At 39.0% G+C, this 18,101-nt stretch overlaps 1 protein-coding gene across 12 annotated transcripts in view; it reads left to right on the top strand.

The window, feature by feature from the left end:
• Positions 1-18,101, top strand: part of WDFY4 (WDFY family member 4) — a 133,850-nt gene that overhangs the window by 9,156 nt on the left and 106,593 nt on the right. For 11 of the 12 annotated variants that reach the window (XM_052677693.1, XM_052677694.1, XM_052677696.1 and 8 more), the window contains exons 2-10: positions 1,498-1,659; positions 5,814-6,075; positions 10,179-10,293; positions 10,866-10,969; positions 12,222-12,359; positions 12,937-13,126; positions 13,977-14,166; positions 16,488-16,648; positions 16,957-17,409. In XM_052677693.1, coding sequence (XP_052533653.1) covers positions 5,815-6,075; positions 10,179-10,293; positions 10,866-10,969; positions 12,222-12,359; positions 12,937-13,126; positions 13,977-14,166; positions 16,488-16,648; positions 16,957-17,409 — 1,612 coding nt within the window. In that variant the 5' untranslated portion in view covers positions 1,498-1,659; position 5,814. Of the gene's footprint in view, positions 1-806; positions 1,406-1,497; positions 1,660-5,813; positions 6,076-10,178; positions 10,294-10,865; positions 10,970-12,221; positions 12,360-12,936; positions 13,127-13,976; positions 14,167-16,487; positions 16,649-16,956; positions 17,410-18,101 lie in introns of those variants that run through there. The other variant, XM_052677692.1, reaches the window with a different exon arrangement.

Genomic DNA, 18,101 nt, shown 5'->3' with positions numbered 1-18,101 from the left:
AGCATGCAGATGTAATTAGTTTAGCTAATCATAGAATCCTTTGAGTTGGAAGGGGACCATTAAAGGTCATCTAGTCCAACTCCCCTGTGGTGAACAGGGACACCTACAGCTTGATCAGGTCATTAGAGCACTGTCCAGTCTGACCTTGGATGTCTCCAGAGTCAGGGCATCTACCACCTCTCCGAGCAACCTGTGCCAGTGCCTCACCGCCCTTCTTCTGAAAACCTTTTTCCCTTATATCCCGCTGAAATGCCCCCTTTTGTCTGATTCCTTATTCTATCACAGGAGACATGGCTTAGTCTGTCCCTTTTCTTTGTTAAAGCCCCCTTTAATTTCTGAAAGGCTGCTTTCAGGTCTCCCCAGAGTCTTCTCTTCTCCAGGGTAAACAGCCCCAGGTGTTTCCAAATCCTGGTCTATTTAATCCTACTGTCTGTACGGACTGGAGCAGAGTATTTTCCTCTAATTCTGAGAGCTTTATTTGTTTATACAGTCTTAAAGAGCTGCTTAACTTCTGATATAATCTGTATGAACCAAAGCCATGATTTGCTGTACAAAATTTCTACAATAAAGGATGAGAACAATCTGCTAGGATTGTTGCATGCAAGGAACATCACTGCATTGAGAGAGGTCCCTGTGTTGTACAGGCATCTTCCTATTATTTTCATGACCTAACCATGTCTGACAGGGAAATCAATGCCTTCAGGCCTTTCTACTTCTACCTTTGGAAGCATTGAGTGTTTCCAGTCAGAGTTCTGCTGTGAGTTTAAGCTGGAAGGGAAAGCAGTTTTTTTTCTTCCTGCTTTCAAGCATTTGAGTGAAGGAAATATTAACAGAAAAGTGATGTATTTAATTACTTAGAGGAAAATCCACCAAGATTTTAGTAACTGCAGTACCACAGTCCCACTAAATCTCAAAGTAATTGTAAAATTCTCTAGCAAAAGCAGTTTTGGAAAATATCTCAATTTCTTCCATAAAACTGCTTAAACATCACCTCCCCTTTAAAACAAACTACAAAGCCTTTCAGGTATGCCATGAAGAATTAAAAAAAAAAAAAAATCAAAGAGACCACTGAGAAGTAGTCTTCTATCACCTCATGGCTAATCAGAGCTTCCTTATATTGTCAGTGAAGTTTACAGTGCTTATTTGCCTCTTAATCTGAATAGATGCTGTGGCTGCTTCAGTAGAGAGGTCACAGACTTTATTATTCAACTCAGCTTGCAAATATATTTTAAGAGCACTACATTTGAGGAAGGACTGTGTTTGGTGCAGAAGCTGTGCAAGTTTGATAAACCTTCAATTTAAAAACAAAAGTAACAATGATCACATGCTTTTCTTTGTGAACATGGTTTTCAGGAAGAATTCCTGGTTAATCTTGATCTAAGCAGAGGGATGCAATGCCTGACAGGTTTGTATTTCAGCCGAATTATGCTGTTATGGGAGCTTGGTAGGTCTTGAGCATGTGGTTCATTTGTTGTCCTTCACTTCTGCTTTCTTCAGGAAATAAGTGCAGCAGCTCATCAAGTGATTCACAGTGGAAAGTTGAAAGAACAGAGTGAGAGCTGCTGCATGCGCCAAGGTGCCTAATTGGAAGCAATAAAGCTCTCTTTATCTGTATGTCCCCGTTGACTGTAAGAGGAGCTGCTGGATCTAGGAGCCCAGGTATGTCATACAATTTTCTGTGAAAGCAAAAGGAACAGATATTCCTATTGAAAGGAACTGCAGCACCACTTGCAACTGGTTTATTTTTTGTAGAATCATTTTCTAATAGCAAAAGCAGCACAAGACAAAAGAAAAAGCAGAGCTGTTTGTTTGTATTTTATGTTCTAGGAATGTTAACAGAGTATTCTGTTGGTGCTGATAGTGGAAACTAATTACATTTGGTCCTTATAATAAGCTACTGTTTTGAGATATATACAGTTGCCCTTGCCTAGTTCGAGTTTGTACAACTATTTTGTCTGACTCGGTAGAATTATTCTCTTGAGGGAGGAAAAAATACCTCAAAAGCAGGTATTACTGATACCTGAGCTGCTTCTCTCTTGGCTTCATCAGAGGCATATACAAGTCAGAGAAGAAACTGTTACCAAATAGATACCTAGACACGACTTTCTAAAACAGGAAAAAAAAAGAGTGAATGCATGAAAGACAGCTTAAAATACTTTTATGTTTTTTAGAATTCCATGGAGATTATCTTAAAAGATAAACTGCTGAAAAAGGTAGGACTGTTTCCTACTGGAGTGTAACTTGTTCTTTGAACAGTATACAACCTTTGTGAAGCTGACGGTGTTTTAAGACTTCTCTTTATTTTGCATTTTGTCAGTGCTTGGTTCAAATAAACAACCAGATTAGGCCTCTGTTGTACAAAGTACTGTGTCAGAAGTTATGAAGGGCAACTCCCTTTCTCAAATAATCTACAGTTAAAAGAATCTGGAACTGAGTCCTTCATCTTAAAGATCTTTGCAGTCCTTATAAGGGAGAAGGTAAATAGTGTGGTGACATCAAGATATGAATCTTGTTGGTATGCCTTTTAATTTTGTCTCATGAAATAAGTATGATCACTAGACATTGGACTGAAAGGTATAAATACAAGTGCAAGCTCAGAAGGAACAAGTAAAATAGTAGATAGTCTGGCACAGTGCTGGTTCAGAGGTACCAGTAAGGATTGAATGGTATGAGTTACAGAGGGAATTTGTGATCGGATTTGTGGGATAAACCAGTTTGTAAAAGAAATGAAATATTTCCTGCAACTTAGATATTACATCATCGGGCAGCTTTTTTGGGGGGAGGTAGTGGAATCCCTATTTTTAGTATTTCAGAAAATTGACCAGCATGACTATTCAATAAGCAAGCTATCTTGGCTCTCCAGAAGAGGAAAGGAGTTGTAAAGAGGCATTGCTCAGTGGATTTTTAGGGTGCTGTGTGGTTCCAACAGTCACCACTCCTAGTTTTTAAATTTCCTTTTAAAACTTTTTTTGCAGACACTCTGAAACTTGCTATCAGACTTCATTGTGTCTGGGTCAACCATCTTGCTGTGAGACCCTTCACTGTTTACAAATGATTTAAAATATTTAAGTAAAATTCTTGATGCGGTGCAGATTAGTTTTTTGTAGCATTATGAAATCGTCCTTTAAGCTGCTGGTGGAGTTGAAATCTCAGGTAAATATGATTTTTAATTAAAATTATGTATTTTAAAAAACAGTAATGCTTGTTCAGTCATTAAGCTTTTAGTATCAATTACTTGTCTTTCTGCCAGCTTTGGTAAATCCCTTATTCTCTTTTATATTATCAGTCTGAAAGACAAAGCAAACTGCAGTGTGATTTCACACAAGCTTATTTTAGAACAAAAGGGAAAGCACAGGAGTGAGTTCCACTTCCTCTCTGTTACCTGACACCACTTTCTGAATAATAGCATTATGTTTCTTTTCTGTATTTTCTCTTTCGTGTCTTTTTAAAATATTAGTATTCAAACTCACTTTTTTTCCATAAATGTGGTAGTTATATCTTACCGAAGCTGAAAGGAGCCCTTAATTTAAAATGAGGATTAGGACAAATGTTGGGGTCTAGTAGAAACTCAACAGATTGGACCTTTTAAAAAATATCTAATTTACCCTTATTTCCAAAGATACTTGATTCCTAGACTCTGCTCTAGGTGATTAGTTATCCTCTATGAGCAACAGAAAATGTGAAGGACTTAGAAGCCCAAAGGAATCTGTAGATCAAGGAAGAACTACTAGGAGTAAGAATATATAAAACAGAACATGCAAGTGGAGAGAACAGACTAATAGTATATTAGGTGTCTGACATCTAATTTGGTGTGTCTATTGTAGTCTCAACAACTGGAGTAAATAAGGAGATAAATTGTAATTGCCATTTTGCTTTCAAGTACTTCTAGAGATTAAAGATTTTAGTGTATTAGCATTTTATGTAGTTGCCAGGGCTTCATTTTAGGGCCAATTCTCTTCAATGTTTTAATAAAGGATCTGGATGCAGGTCTCAAATGTGCACTATATATTTTTTGCTGATAATACTAAATTGGATGGAGCAGACTGGGCAGACTCCAGCTGCATGAAGTTTAAAAAGGAGCAGTGTTGGATTCTACACCTGGGACAGGGCAATGCTCCAGGTATGTGTACAGATTGTGGGACAAGTAGCTGGAGCCCCATGGAAAGCAATGAGAGGGTTCTGGCCAATGGCAAGTTGAATGAGCCAGAAGTATGCCTGACAGCCAGAAGGGCCACCTATACCCTGAGATGTACCAGATCCAGCACTGCCACCAGGCAAGGGTGGGGTGTCCCATTCTGTCTGTGCTGTGTGGCCTCATCCCCAGTGCTGGTTGCAAGGTCTGGGTGTCACAATATGAGAAGAACATAAAGCTATTGGAGAGCATCCAAAGGACAACTATAAAGATGGTGAAAGATCTGGAGGGCAAGGTATATGAGGGGTGATGGAAATCCCTAGGTTTGTTCAGCCCAGAGAACCTCTGAAGGTTCCTCTCTGACCTGCATCTCTTCAAAGGGAGTGGAGGGATGGCACTGATTTCTTTTCCTAGCTGTGCAGCCAGGAGGAAAGGCTTGCAAAGTAAATTATGAATAGAAAGAGGAAAAAATTAGTAAATATTTTTGGCTCTGTTCAGATAGTGCCATTGATTGCTTGGGTGCTGGTCTTGTGATGTAACAAGAAGCACTGCATTTCATCTCTCTGCCCTGATTTCATCATATGTAAAATGACTGCCTCTGTGAAGAACTTTGAGCTTCTTACACAAATCATCAAGGTGAATCTAGGGATGGCAGTGGGTTACTTAATACTTACCATTTACTTAAGCTTAGCAGAGTAGTTTCCAAGGCAAGATATTTCCATTAGGTAAGAAGATAGGCTGTAATCACATCCCAAATTGCACTCTTTGAAAAATTGAGCTATGCTCTTAATGTCTCTGTGAAGCAGTACCCGGGCACTTTCAGAACATGGTACAGTGCTGTGATGACTCAAGTGGTCTGAAATCCTGTACCAGCGTGAAGTATAACATATGACAAACTTTTCTCCCACACAGTCATGAGGAACAGTGTCTTCCTATTTACTCTTTACAGTCAGCCCTGTGAGTAGAAAAAGTATGATGTGTTGTTCTGACAAAAGTAATTAAATAAAACAACAGCAGTGAAACATGAACTGTTATTGAAGTAGGAAGTTCCAGACTGACACTGAAGGGTGGTGAAAATCTCATTGCGCCTCATCTCCTAGTGAAGGATTGAGTATAGGCCATGGTAGAACTACCATCCTTTATAGTGTGAATGATCAGTATCTGCATCCAAATTCAGGTCTCTTGTGGGACTGTCAGCTTGCTGCAGACAGAGTGGTACACAGTGATTAGCATTCATATTTAATGAAATTTATAACCAGGATCTTTTGTGCTATTCTGTTGTAGATCTGATTATGGTAATAGTCACTTTTTTATTTTACAACTGAGATGATTGAAGAAGACTGACTCAGTATCAAAGTTGGATCTAGAATCTGGATTTCCTACCTGGTTTATCAGTTTGTCCTGCTAAAGCCCATATGAATTGTGTAGGGGAGAAAAAAAACATGCATATCTCTTGGGAGATGGCTCATTCATATGACTGCAAGGTGATAATGCTATTGTCCAGAAGCAGGGTGCTTAGCCATTAAAAGTAGAAAAGAATCAGTGGCTGCAAGCATTCCATGCCTATGAACATACTAACTCCAATCACTAACTATCAAAGTCTAGTTTTTCAAGACAGTGGGATTGTATGGGATGATGTCAACTGTAAATATGATATCTTCAACTTCATTTCCAATTTCAGTATGGACAAAGCAGCTGAGCTCATGTGGCAGCTGGAAGATTCACCTTGTGAAGTAGCACAGCAAGAGCAAAGCCCTGATGATGTCAATAAATCAGAAGTGCCTGAACAGCCTGCACACAGAAAGGACAACCAATCCCAGAGTCATACTCTCCACTGGGAGACATTATGCAGACAATTTGTAGAATATGAGCAGGTAGCTCCATTTCTTATCCCAGAGGAACAACAGAGAAGGCTTCTGGACTTTCTTCCCCTCTTCTTAAAGGTTTGTTCTCTTTGACTTTGGTGCTGATGCCAAGGATGTACACTGATATTCTGCTTCTGTGTATTTTGTGGCCCTCTTACCTGCCAACAGAGTTGAGTAGTGTATGAACTCTGGCTAGGAAGTGGGCTCTTTTATTTCATTGAGAGCCTGAGGATACAGCGTCATGTTTACCTCTCACCTAACTAACCTGTGTTAGCATGAAAAAATATAGTGGAGCATGGCTTTGCTTATGTGAATGGTTAACTTGCTGGAATACACTGATGGTAGAGGCATCTTTCAAGGTGAGTACACTGTGAAGTGGTTACTTCATGTATGCCTCCACTATTCTCTTACTTAGTGGAGGCTGGACATAATTTCTGTCTGGGGAAAATGTGACTGTGGTATGCAGCTAGCTTGGGGAAGTGCAGGGTTGCAGTGTGAAAGGTGGGATTTTGGGGTTAACAGGGCAGCACTAATGTCTAATTCTAGTGCTAGAGAAAGGTGTTGTTACAGATAGGGAAACTGCAGCATGAAAAGCAGAAGGTCATTCTGTGGGTGAGAAAAGAGCTTTGAAGTAGAACACTTCAATAAATAAGCTACTCTGCCATGTTCCCTAGACCTTCTCATCAGTCAACATTTTCTAACATGGCGATTTTGAAAGTTGAAACTAGCAAGCATTTTGATCATTGGAACCTTATTGATTGATTTATTTTTTTGGTAGTGTGTGGAAAAATGCAGTGAGTTGCCTGAGTGAGCTGTACAGAGACAGGATAGCACAGCATAATCTTGAGAGAGGCAGAAAACCTGTCCTATGTTTAAATGTATTGTAGCCATGTAGTACAGTTTTTCCTCCTGAATTACCTGTGATATTTAGTAGGGGAAGGTGTACAGGAGATTTTGAACTCATTATGTAAACCTTTCAAAAAGAAAACAAAAGCTTGTTTTTCATGAAACTATTTTAATGATGGCATATTTTGTTTGTACTCATGTGTTTTCAGTGTTCTTAGGTGACCAAACTCAGATCTATCTAGGTGACCAAACTCAGATCTATCCATTCCCTGTGTATGAGCCAGTTCTCATTTGCTCATTACTTTTTAGAGGAAAAAATGTTGTTAGACTTGGTAACTGTCTATGTGTGAGCACTGTGAGACACAAAAAGTGATGCTACTATGAAGAATTAAAGTAATTTAAGTATTTAAATGTGTGTGTGCAGGGAAATCACTATGCTCAGTGCTATGAAATCTTTGCTGTCCATTGTGGCAAAGGAGAAATAATTTCTAATAGACAGAAGTATTTCACTCTTCTGTGTGAAGAATGAACCTGTGAAGCTTATAAATCTTTGTGCAATAGAGGGCTTTGAAAATGCTATAGGTGCTGATGACAATTAACAGTACTGATCATTGTGATGCAAACAAGCTCAGTGTGGATTGAGTTGCTGGTAGTATCTGACAACTACTGCATTTGAATGCAAGCTCAGTGTGATCCAAGGCAGTGCAGACAAAAGGAGTTGAAGGGTCTGTAGAGGTAACGAGTACGTTGCCTGGAGTCTCAGAAGTGATTTTTCATTTAATCTGAATCGTTCTACATGTGTTTTGTATAATGACTGAGTGAAACTTCCACTTTTCACAACTTCATTTTATGAATCTGTTTGCACAGAATTGTGTCCCTTCTGAACCAAGAGCTGTATCTGGGCAGTAGAACTGTTCCTGTGTGTGTGTGTGCATGTTCTCCTGCCACTGGAAATGAATTTCAGTCTCTCTCTCTCTCTCCTTGCATATGGCACTACAAGTACATGGACAGACTTGGCTCTCTTGAGATCTCGCTGCAACTTTTTGAGCTCCTGTAATTATGGCCTTGAAAAGGGTCAGTGTTCCCCTCTGTCTTCAAATAGGGCTCTTCAGAATAGAGTCAGGACTGATAATGTTTCAGTTTTCTGTAGTGAGACCCTGCTTTATTTCATGGATCTACTTTTTAAATAGCCTACAACAGATTGCACTATTATTTCTCTGAGACAATGAGGGGCAACTCTTTCCGTTTTAATTAGGATGTAGTTTTTCTATTTTTTTCTAGGACAGTTTTCAGGGTTCCTTTCCTTCCTCCTCTTGAAACTGCATGGAAAACATACAACCTTACTGCTTTTAAGATATAAATTGATTCCAGTTAAGATTGCTTGCATGTGGAATATAGTTTCTGCCCGCTCCCTCTTTCCTAAGCAGTGTGTTGCAATTTCTAGGAATTGATTTGCTGAAGCAAAGTAATTATTTTAAATTTCTAAAGGATATTATGTTTACAAAATATATTCAAAATGAGTATTTCTTGTTAGCTTAACACTTTTGTGTTCTAAGAAGGGAAGGTGAAGAATTCCTTTTTCTCAAATTTAACAGAAGATCTTTGAGATGCTTTGTAGGCATTTAGGACCAGATGTATGTGTCATCGTGTCCTTTCCCATATGACCTTTACTTCCTTCTTCTAATAGCTTCCTACTTTGTGCTAAGTCCCTCATTTGGCCTGGGAAGCATGTCTTTAAGTTGGATCTGTTATAAAGCTGTTTGTTATGTTCATTACTCTGTTTCTTCTTAGTTGGGCGCTATGCAAGTCCTCCTTCTCCCTTAAGGATTTTCATCTGTCCTTTCCTCATTGAACCATAGGGGTGCTGATGTATCACTGTCTGAGAGGTTTGGATCTTACTGGATGTAGAGAAGGCACTAACCAGGAGCCAGCTGAGATGTGGAGGCTCATTACTCACCGACACTCCTTCAAGCAGAAAGAGAAGAGAAAAATGTCAGCTATCTAGCAGTAGGCTGGGAGACATTTTCATGTTATCTTTGTATCTTCCCTATTGGTGCCTCAGAAAGCATTAGAATCTTCTATTACATGGATGGCTTTCAGCTTAGCATTTCTCCCTTTAGCTCTGCTCAAACTTCAGAGGGAAATGTCACGCTTCTTACATTGAAACAGTTTGTTGTTCAGCATAGGCAATTCTAATGTAATGCTCGATAAAACAGTTGGGAATTTGTACTTTGCTGCCTGTTCCCCCAGCCTGTGAGTAGGAAGAACAGATGGTAAGAGCAGACTAGGAGTTTGTGGCAGAATCTTAAACATCTAGAAACAGCCAGGCTTGAGAGGAAGAGAGAACAGATTAGGTTGACATCACATTACTTGATTTTTTTATTTTTTTTTTTTTTTCCCCTGGAGGCAGACCTTTAGGAACAGAGTGAGGTTGATTTTTCTTCCAGATACAGATCTTCATATGTTAAAAACTAATCCGTTTTTAGAGGAGACCATATTTTAGGGTTAGTGTCCCACTCGCAGGGTGATCACCCATTGAATTGAACAAAAATGCTAGTGGCCTGATCTGTAAGTAGCATTGTTTTGAACCTTTGATTGAATAATGTTGTTGGTTTGTTTAGAATGAATTACTGGGGACACTGTGCACCTGCATTTCACTCTCACGTAGCCTTCCAAAAAGAGGCACTTTCAGAGAAGACAATTATGTGAAAGTCTAATGAAGTGAAACGAAAGTACTCACCTTATTGCCTGAGTTGTTCTCTGATTACAGTTTGCTTTGTGTAGGTATGAAACTGCTTCTCTGCAGTCTGCCCTCAGCAGAACAAGGAGGAGCAAATAACTTGGGAAAGCACAAGCATGCTTTTTGATAGAAATAATTACTGGCACAGGGGCTGTGACAGACGTTTACACACTTAAGATTGTATCCACTGAAGAAAATAAAGTAAATACTGTCTGGCAGGTACATTACATGATTCACACAGAATCATGGAGTCACAGAATGGCCTGGGTTAGAAGGGACCTCAAAGATCATAAATCTCCAACACCCCTGCCACAGGCAGGGCTGCCAATGTCCTCATTTAATACTAGACCAGGTTGCCTAGGGCCCCATCCAATCTGGCCCTGAATACTTCCAGGGATGGGGCATCCACAATGGTAATTCCAGGTATATTGCTGTATTTGTGGTGGTAGTGCTTCTTCCAAATGGAAATATTTGACAAACAAAACTGGAAACTTATGGGGGAATGTTAATTTTGTGTATTTATTGGTACTTATCAATCCATCAAAGGCATGCTTTATCAGAAACATTTTAACAGTTTTTCAAACTTGGATTTCAGGCTTGGGAACAGTCTGCTGGAGTAATTGTATTCCCTAGTGTTCAGCTGCTAGCCAGTGAGGTTTCCAAGCTTCTGGCAAAGGAGATTAAGAGGACTCTTAATGGCAAATCTGCAGGTAATGATCCTGTGGCTCATCCACTGGGAGTTTGCTATCATCTGCCCATCTTTTGTGCTGCAGTGGTATGCTTAATATGAGGGAAAGAAAAAAAAAAATATATAGAAAATGCTAGGTATAGGAAGCCAGATCTTCTAGAAGGTGTCAGCTAGCATTGGTTTTGTACAACTGCACTGAAGATCTGGCCTTGTATGCCATGCTAACCTTATTTCAGAACTTGCTATGCAGTGAAAGAGTAGGCTACGCTTCATATTCCAAAGAGCTTTCTTTAATGTGAAAAATACTGCTAGCCCTGTATGACTTTCCTGGTGGCTGTTATGCATTCTTTGCACCAGTCAGCTGGCAAACTTCGTGACCTGAGATGATATTCCCAGTGAAGCTCATCAGTTTATGAAAAGCATTTTACATAAACTGGCCTGAGCCCAATGTTGGATCGAAACCCTTTAATGTATTTTCATTCACCTCATTAGGCTCTTGCTAATATAATTTTATAAAATTTGTCAGATCTGTTAAGATCAGAGCAATATTTTAACCTTTCATTAAGGAATTGAAGTTTGTTTTTGTACTAACAGAGGAAGCTCGGCTGGCTTTGGAGCATTTGCTACAACAGAAAGGGGAAGTAGAAGATGGCCATTTGCTCCTGAAATCAGTGTATCTGCTCTCACGGACTGACTTGGTAAGAGAAGATAACTACGGGGGATTTTTTTTGTTTTTGTTCTGAGAGGGTAGCTGCCCCACCAGTGGAGCTTATAGATCTTATAATTTGTGGTGTTCCTAAAGCTTTGTGCATCAGCATGCCTCAGGTACACAGTCAGAGGACATGACATGGTTTATAGTGGAGGCTTTTCTAAAAGAAGGAAGTGCTCTGTGCTTTCAGATGCCTGATGAGCAAAACAAGAAAGGAATCTATTTTTTCTAGTCGTCTTCTGATTCTTAACTTTTCTTTTGCTCCAACTTATCTAGCAAGTAACTAGTAAGGAACAGTTTATCTCATAACACAGTGGTTGGATTGTCATTTTGAAGCACCACTGCGTGTGTAGAGCCTGTATAGTTGCTCTCAATGCAGACTGCTATCAGCATTACAGCCTGATACTGGGGTGTGAGGGATGTTTGCCCCTGATATCCGGCTGTGTAGTTTGTCTTGTTCAGATAATGATTCTAGTAGACCTAGTCTGTGTCACAAAAGAAACTTTATAGTTGGACACAGAGTGAAGTTTCTAATGAGATTTGTGTTTTTCAGATATAAAATAGTGTTTTTGTAGTACAAACTCTCACAAAACTTCATATCACATACCCTGCTCTTTTCTTTAGTTTGCTGCTGATTTTATTTTGATTATTGCATGCCAAACTGGCACTCTGGAATGCCACTTATCTAAGTTGTACAGAGTGATTAGTGGAAATAGAAAGAAACTAAGTGCTGAGGAATACTGCAGAGAAACAGTGTCTTACATTTATAAAAGGGATAATAACTGTTTGTACAGTTATTTGGTAAGTTACAGAAATAAAAATTATAGCTAAATTATTGCTATGCTGAGACAAGGATGGATTGGAGAATTCATACTGCTGTCCTTCCAGTCTTGTATAGCTGCAGGGCATCTCCTTTGAACTAATGATAAAGGTGGCTCTGTCATAATACTATTTTAGCTTTAGTTTGCAGGTTGCATGCTTTATCAACTGCAGATATCCTTACGCAGGGTATGGGATCTGTCAAAGCTGTGTAATTCTGCTGGGGTGGAAAGCCCTAGGAACAGCTATGACAATGTATGATCAGTGTGTTTGCTGCTTCTAGGCATGTTTGTAGAGCTGTGGTATGATTGCAATGTGCACTCATAAGAATGAAATTCTCAAGTAGCTGATTCAGCTTTTGTGGCTACTGTTAGTGTGTAGAAACAAGGAAAGCACAGCTGACTTTTCTTTTCCTCACTTAGAGAACAATGTGGAACATCATTGGATCAGGACTTCCAGCTGCTCTGTTGCAGTGCCTGTACATTTTCTTTACTTTTCCTCTGGAACAAAACACTGATGGAGAGACAAATGAAGATGAAACTCAGGAGATGCTTGTTGAGGTGAGATAGCCCTCTGGGAGCTTCTTCCCCCAGGTACTTGTATGTTTACCCAGACTTGGGATTGGAGCTCATAGTGATTCAAATGACCAAAGGAATAAGATAAATCTGAAAATTATTAAATAATCTGAGATTATGCAGTAATCTCTTTTTGTGTTTAATAAAAAAAAAAGTAATTACAACTGGGAAAGACTCTAGAATATCCTACTGGAAGTTGTCATTTTATCTTCTGGTACCTGTATAAGAACTATGATGTTTCGTTTTTTAATATTCATATTTCCCCATCCATCCCTTGCTTAACTTGCTCCATCCATCAGTAGTTTTGGAGAACCAATGGTTTAAATTCTTGTTTCTGAGACCTGGTTTGCAATACCCAGTTCTTAATTTACATTACCCATGTTCAGATGTTTGGGAGGACTTTGATACTATGGTACTGTGGTGTCCTTGTAAGCTATGTGTAATGTGTCCCAGAATTTTCTGCTGTTTTTCAGTTTTCATGTGTATCACTGTAGGTTAGTGCTGGCCTTTATTTCCCAAGCATTTATAAAGATGTTTATTCCAGCTGTTTTTTTCTTTGCAGATAATGCTTAACATGTACAGGGAGGAGCGAGGTGTAGAGGAACTTCTAGCAGCTGATAAGCTTCAGTCATTAATTATAGCAGCTGCTTCCTTCTGGGACCAGTGTAGCCATCTATGGAAAGTACCCACAGGCCGTGTGCTGCGAACAATTTCAAAGGCTCAGACCAAAAACAGCATCCTGTACTTACAAGGTGTGGTTTCATAACTTAGCTTCTCCTTTCCTTGAGGTTGCCCTGAGTAAGAATTCTCAAGAAACTAATCTCCAGGGTGGATTTTCTTTTTCTATGTAATCTGGTACTCAATCAACTGAAAGGACAGGTTCCTGATTTTCTGGGCAAGAACATTTAGTGCCTATAGACACCTGGAAACTGAAGATTTTTCCTATGTACTCAAGAAAACTGCTGGCAAGGGTCCATGTCACTTGATCATGCTAATGTAGACTAGCACAAGATGTATTATGGTTTGTATTTATTTATTTTTAGGTAATGTGACTCAATATATGAGGCTTGTCAACATTCTAAATCAAGAGATTGAGGAATAATAGTTTTAAGTACTGAATGGTTTAGTAATTTAGAAGCTATTCTGGAAGGACTGTCCATCAAATAGACAAGAAAGACTAGTCTTCGTTGTTCAGAGCAAAATGCATATGCCTCAATACATATGCCTCATTAAGCAGAAAATTCATCTGTGAATTCTGCACAGGATGTGACTGACTTAGCACATGACAAATGTCTGCTTCCCACTTATCTTCTACTAAGGCAGCTGAATTCACAGACTATGAACTTGGATGGATGGGCTAGGTGTTTATGTTCTTGAGAGTGAGCTTCTCTGGGTTAAGCAAAGAAATGTATGCATGCTTTAAAAACAGACGTACGTGTGCATTTAGCCTGCAAGTAAGTTTGGTGTTCTGTTTTTTCTTTTTGGAAAGGTCTAAGTGTTTATATTATTGAGAAGCAAGCTTGTTTGTTCCATTTTTATCAGTAGCCTTGGACTTATTTGACTATCAGTTCTTAAATAGCTGCTTTTTTTTCTGCCCCACAGCTGTGGACTGCATTAAAATAGCTGTTCAGAATCTCTTTAAACTGGCTGATACGCTACCTGCTTGTGATGTGTGTGAAGCTGTTAGTATTGTCCTGTGTTTTGTGAAAGACTCCTATCCTATATCATCAGCTTTGTTAACAGAGTTTGAAAGTAATGATGGCTACCAACTCCTGCTAAAAGTTTTACTGAGGTAAGTATAGAGGTGCTCTGTGGGTTTCTAGAAGGCGGTAGAACTTCATTTTCAGAGTGCATGGTGGTCTGTTCTTAAATGTTAATTGCATGTGTAATTCTGTGTGGATGCAAAAACAGTAACAAAGGCTCTGATGTTGAATTTTTCATTGCTATTTTAGGAGGGGGGGAAGCAGTTTATAATTTCTGATACAGTTAATTTTCCTTATGGTTTCAAGAGTAGTTAGTTCATAAGTGGGGTAGGGACTTACTGAACACACGGCAAAGGTTCTTCATCAATTATTAGTATTGGAAGAGATCTAGGACACTTGTTTCAGTTAGGATGGACTCTTAGTTCAGGAATACAATCAGTAAGGGAAAGAAAGCAGATCATTCTTTTGTGCAGAAGATAAACAGAATCCACCCGAATTCATATCTTCGTTCTTCAGAACTGAGATGAATTTGAACTGGAACAAATTCCCACTGCTTCTTTTACTCATCAGTAGTAAAAAGTAGAAGCTTTTGCTCTTCTTATATGCATTGACTAATCAAGTTCAGAGTTTGTGTCAAAGTAATACATTATACCACTTCCCCAGAAACACTTAAAAGCATTGTTCTTGTTTATTACTAAAAGAAAAGACCACTTCCAGATCTTTGTTCCTGTTGATTGTTGTTTCTTTTCTAACTTTGCCTGTTCTTGTACTACTACTCAAACACTCAAAAGAACTTAGGTCCCTGACTAGTGTCATACATAGGAGTATTTTATAAGTTGGATCTAGGGATATGTGGTTTGGATGATTAATCCCAAGATGTCTAAAGGTGTTATTTCTGATGATTTTTTGCAGGGCAATAAATGACATCTTCAGTTGGATCAGGTTTTCTTTCTTTTTTTTTTTTTTTTTACAGTAGCATTTATGGATTTCCCTTATAAATAACTTTCCCTTATAAATAGGTGCTGAGAGATGGGTGTACAATCAATTAATGTACAGATGATATAGTTATGAGATGTACCAGAGAGCTTGGCTACACAGTTATTACACCAAAGCAGAAAAGACAAGATGCTTACCCATATTCTGGGCTTGCTTATGAAACTCCAGCAGAGCGGATCCCCAGAAGAGATCCTTCCCCACTGGTAGTCAGCTCTTAAATGGGTCTAGGAGAGGTGGAGCCTGGCTCCACCCCTTCTGGCAGCACAGGTGAATTACCTTCACCTGTGCTCCTGTGGCTGAGTCATTGCTTGCCTCAGGTGATCAGAGGTTCAGCTGTGATTCAGCAGTTCCCAGACAGATGGGTATTTCTGATGAAGCTCTAATGATGTAAGAGAAGGCATCTGATGTTTGTCAGTAAGGCCTATCTTTTTTTAACTGATGTAGGCTGCGAAGATGAAAAGAGTATACAGATGCTCACGGCTGCAATTTCATGTCTACTTTCCTGAACTGTGCCAAGTTTTCTTCTTGTTTGATTTTAAAATTTTTTACTCAACAAAGAAAATCCTGATTATCACTCTATTCCCTACTGAAAGTGGACACTTTTTTTTTTCCTTTGTCAATGTTTTTTTCTTACCTAGCTTGAAATATTTTCTTGAGAGATTTTCCTAACTTCCAGTGTCTATTGCTCTGCCACTAAATCATACCCAGACGCTGCAGTTTTCCTTGAGAATTAACCTCTATATGCAGTACTGAGTAGGATGACATGAAAAACAGTTGTATCAGACTTTAGACAGGCATTCTCTTCAGTCTAAACTATGGAACATCTAGGATCACCGCTCAGCCTATTTCACTACTTAAAGGAGAGACATGCTGTGCTTTATATTTGATTCACAAAGCTCAAGCAATAGTGCTTTTCTCTTACTAAAGAGTGAGCTCTTTCTATTAGTTATCACAGGGGGGGATTCCTCCCCTTGCCAGTCATGTGTCTGCCTTTACTTTTCAAATGTAACCGTGGCTTAGACTGTGGAAAAAGCCCTGGGAAGTGTCTGTAACTTTTGATTTCTCATAAAAATTGTTTTTTATTCACCAAAACAGGCATTATTATGGTGAGAATTACCTTTTTTTAAAGTACATTGAAGTATACTCATTTCTAAAGTGTATCATCTTTATCTGCAGAGAACTGTTACATTGCCACTTTTCATTTTCCTTTTAAGTTTTGTTCTGATTCAGAATGTTCCACCAAGATGTGAAATTGCTGTTTCAAGGATGGCTAACGAAAGCAAAAAGATGACAAAATAAATGAGGAGAGACAGAAATGGTAGCTCTTGTGTGTTCAGTGCCTAGTGATTTATCCAATAAACTTTGTACTGCTAAGGCTGTCCTTACATGTGTCTGTCTCAACCTTTGTTGCCAGATGTGAGGGGTTGCAGCAAAATGAAGGAGATCCCTATCTGAATGAGATTCTGGACATGCTGACTTGCCTTACAACCTGTGGGAAAACTGAACTGAAAGTTTCTGGCAATATTATACATCCACAATTACCTCAGTTTGATTGTGAATGGACGCGGTCTTCTGGTACAGTATATATGTGTGGCAACGTGGGTGGGTTGTAAAATGAAACTTTGTAGTATGTCTTTAGATGGAGGAAGGAGTATGAGATAACATCAAGCACATAGGCTTCTGTAACATCCACTGATCTGAATGTTACTTAACCAAAATGAACTGATCATCAGCTGTGAAGTCTGATTTCATGCTGAGGATGTGTATGTGAATGTTGTTTCTGGTCTTGGATGTGATTAAGCACTGTAATTGCAGTGCTTAGTGTTGATGTTTAAAAACAGAAAGCACACAAAAAAAGGGTATCTCACCTGTTTGTCTTGCAGGAATGACAGTCAAAAACCTCCAGGCTTTTCAGGTTTTGCAGTCAATTTTTCAGAAAAGTAATGATCAGCACCTGTGTGGAACAGTCTTGGGAGCAATTGGTACCATATGGGCCTGGGACACTGTGAACTTCTTTCTTCTGGAATGGACACTGCAGCCTATCAACCAGTTTATTGACATAATCCATTTCAAACCACATCCAGTCCAGGTCCAGTTCTTCAGACTGGTAGAGTCAATAGTTTTAGACTTGTCCTACATTCCCCATGAAATTCTGAAGAAGGTTCAGTGTTTGATAAAAGAAAATGTAGTGCCTTTCTGCACTTTGACAGCTCTCCGGTGCCTTCTCAGCATTACCAAGAAGGATCTGCTATTCAGCGACATCTTCCGGGACTCTGGGCTATTAGGCCTACTGCTGGCACTCCTAAGGAAGCAAGCCAAAATCCTAAGGAAGTCAGGTATAACTTATTCATGATGACTGCAGAGGCAGGTATACCAATAAGAATGAATGCATATTAATGCAATTAATTTATGTATTTTATATACCAAGTAGCTAGATTTGTCTGGAAGCCAACTGGCCCAAGTTTGAAATTGGGATGTTTATGTCATGCTAAGCCCTACTAAGGTGCCCCTGAAATCCTAACTGTATATCATTCTGTGCACTTTTCTAAGGAGTTCATGCACTGCTCTTTACTAGTGTACAATAAATTACTCTGGAGGGTACTGTTCATCCTGTTCTTCTATAACTGGTCTTTGAAGTTTTTCAAAGTAGTTCCTCTGAAAACAACACTTAGTTGGGAGGACTGATTATGGAAGGTAGCTTCTTGAATTTTGGCTGTACATTAATCACAATTACTGCCACCCATTGTCATCTGATATAGTTACGTCCTATATAGTTATTTCACAGAAAGGTAATAGTCCAGGAGTGGTAACTGAGTTTAACTGATTTATTGTATACGCTTACATATCTGAAAGGTTTTTATTTAACTGCTGATTTATATAAAGTGTGGTAAAATTGTGCTGTATGAATTGGGAAATTCATTTAAATTTCAGTATGATTGTTATTTAGTTAAGAAAAAACCCGAACTGCTAGATTTAACTTCTAATGGAGCAAGCAAAACTGAATCATTTTTATGCATTTATTTTAAGC

The sequence above is a fragment of the Tympanuchus pallidicinctus genome, unplaced genomic scaffold, assembly GCF_026119805.1.
Source record: "Tympanuchus pallidicinctus isolate F22 unplaced genomic scaffold, pur_lepc_1.0 scaffold16, whole genome shotgun sequence".
In the NCBI taxonomy this organism is placed as follows: Eukaryota; Metazoa; Chordata; class Aves; order Galliformes; family Phasianidae; genus Tympanuchus; species Tympanuchus pallidicinctus.
The sequence above is the reverse complement of the archived record's forward strand: the minus strand, read 5'-3'. Positions and strand labels throughout refer to the sequence as shown.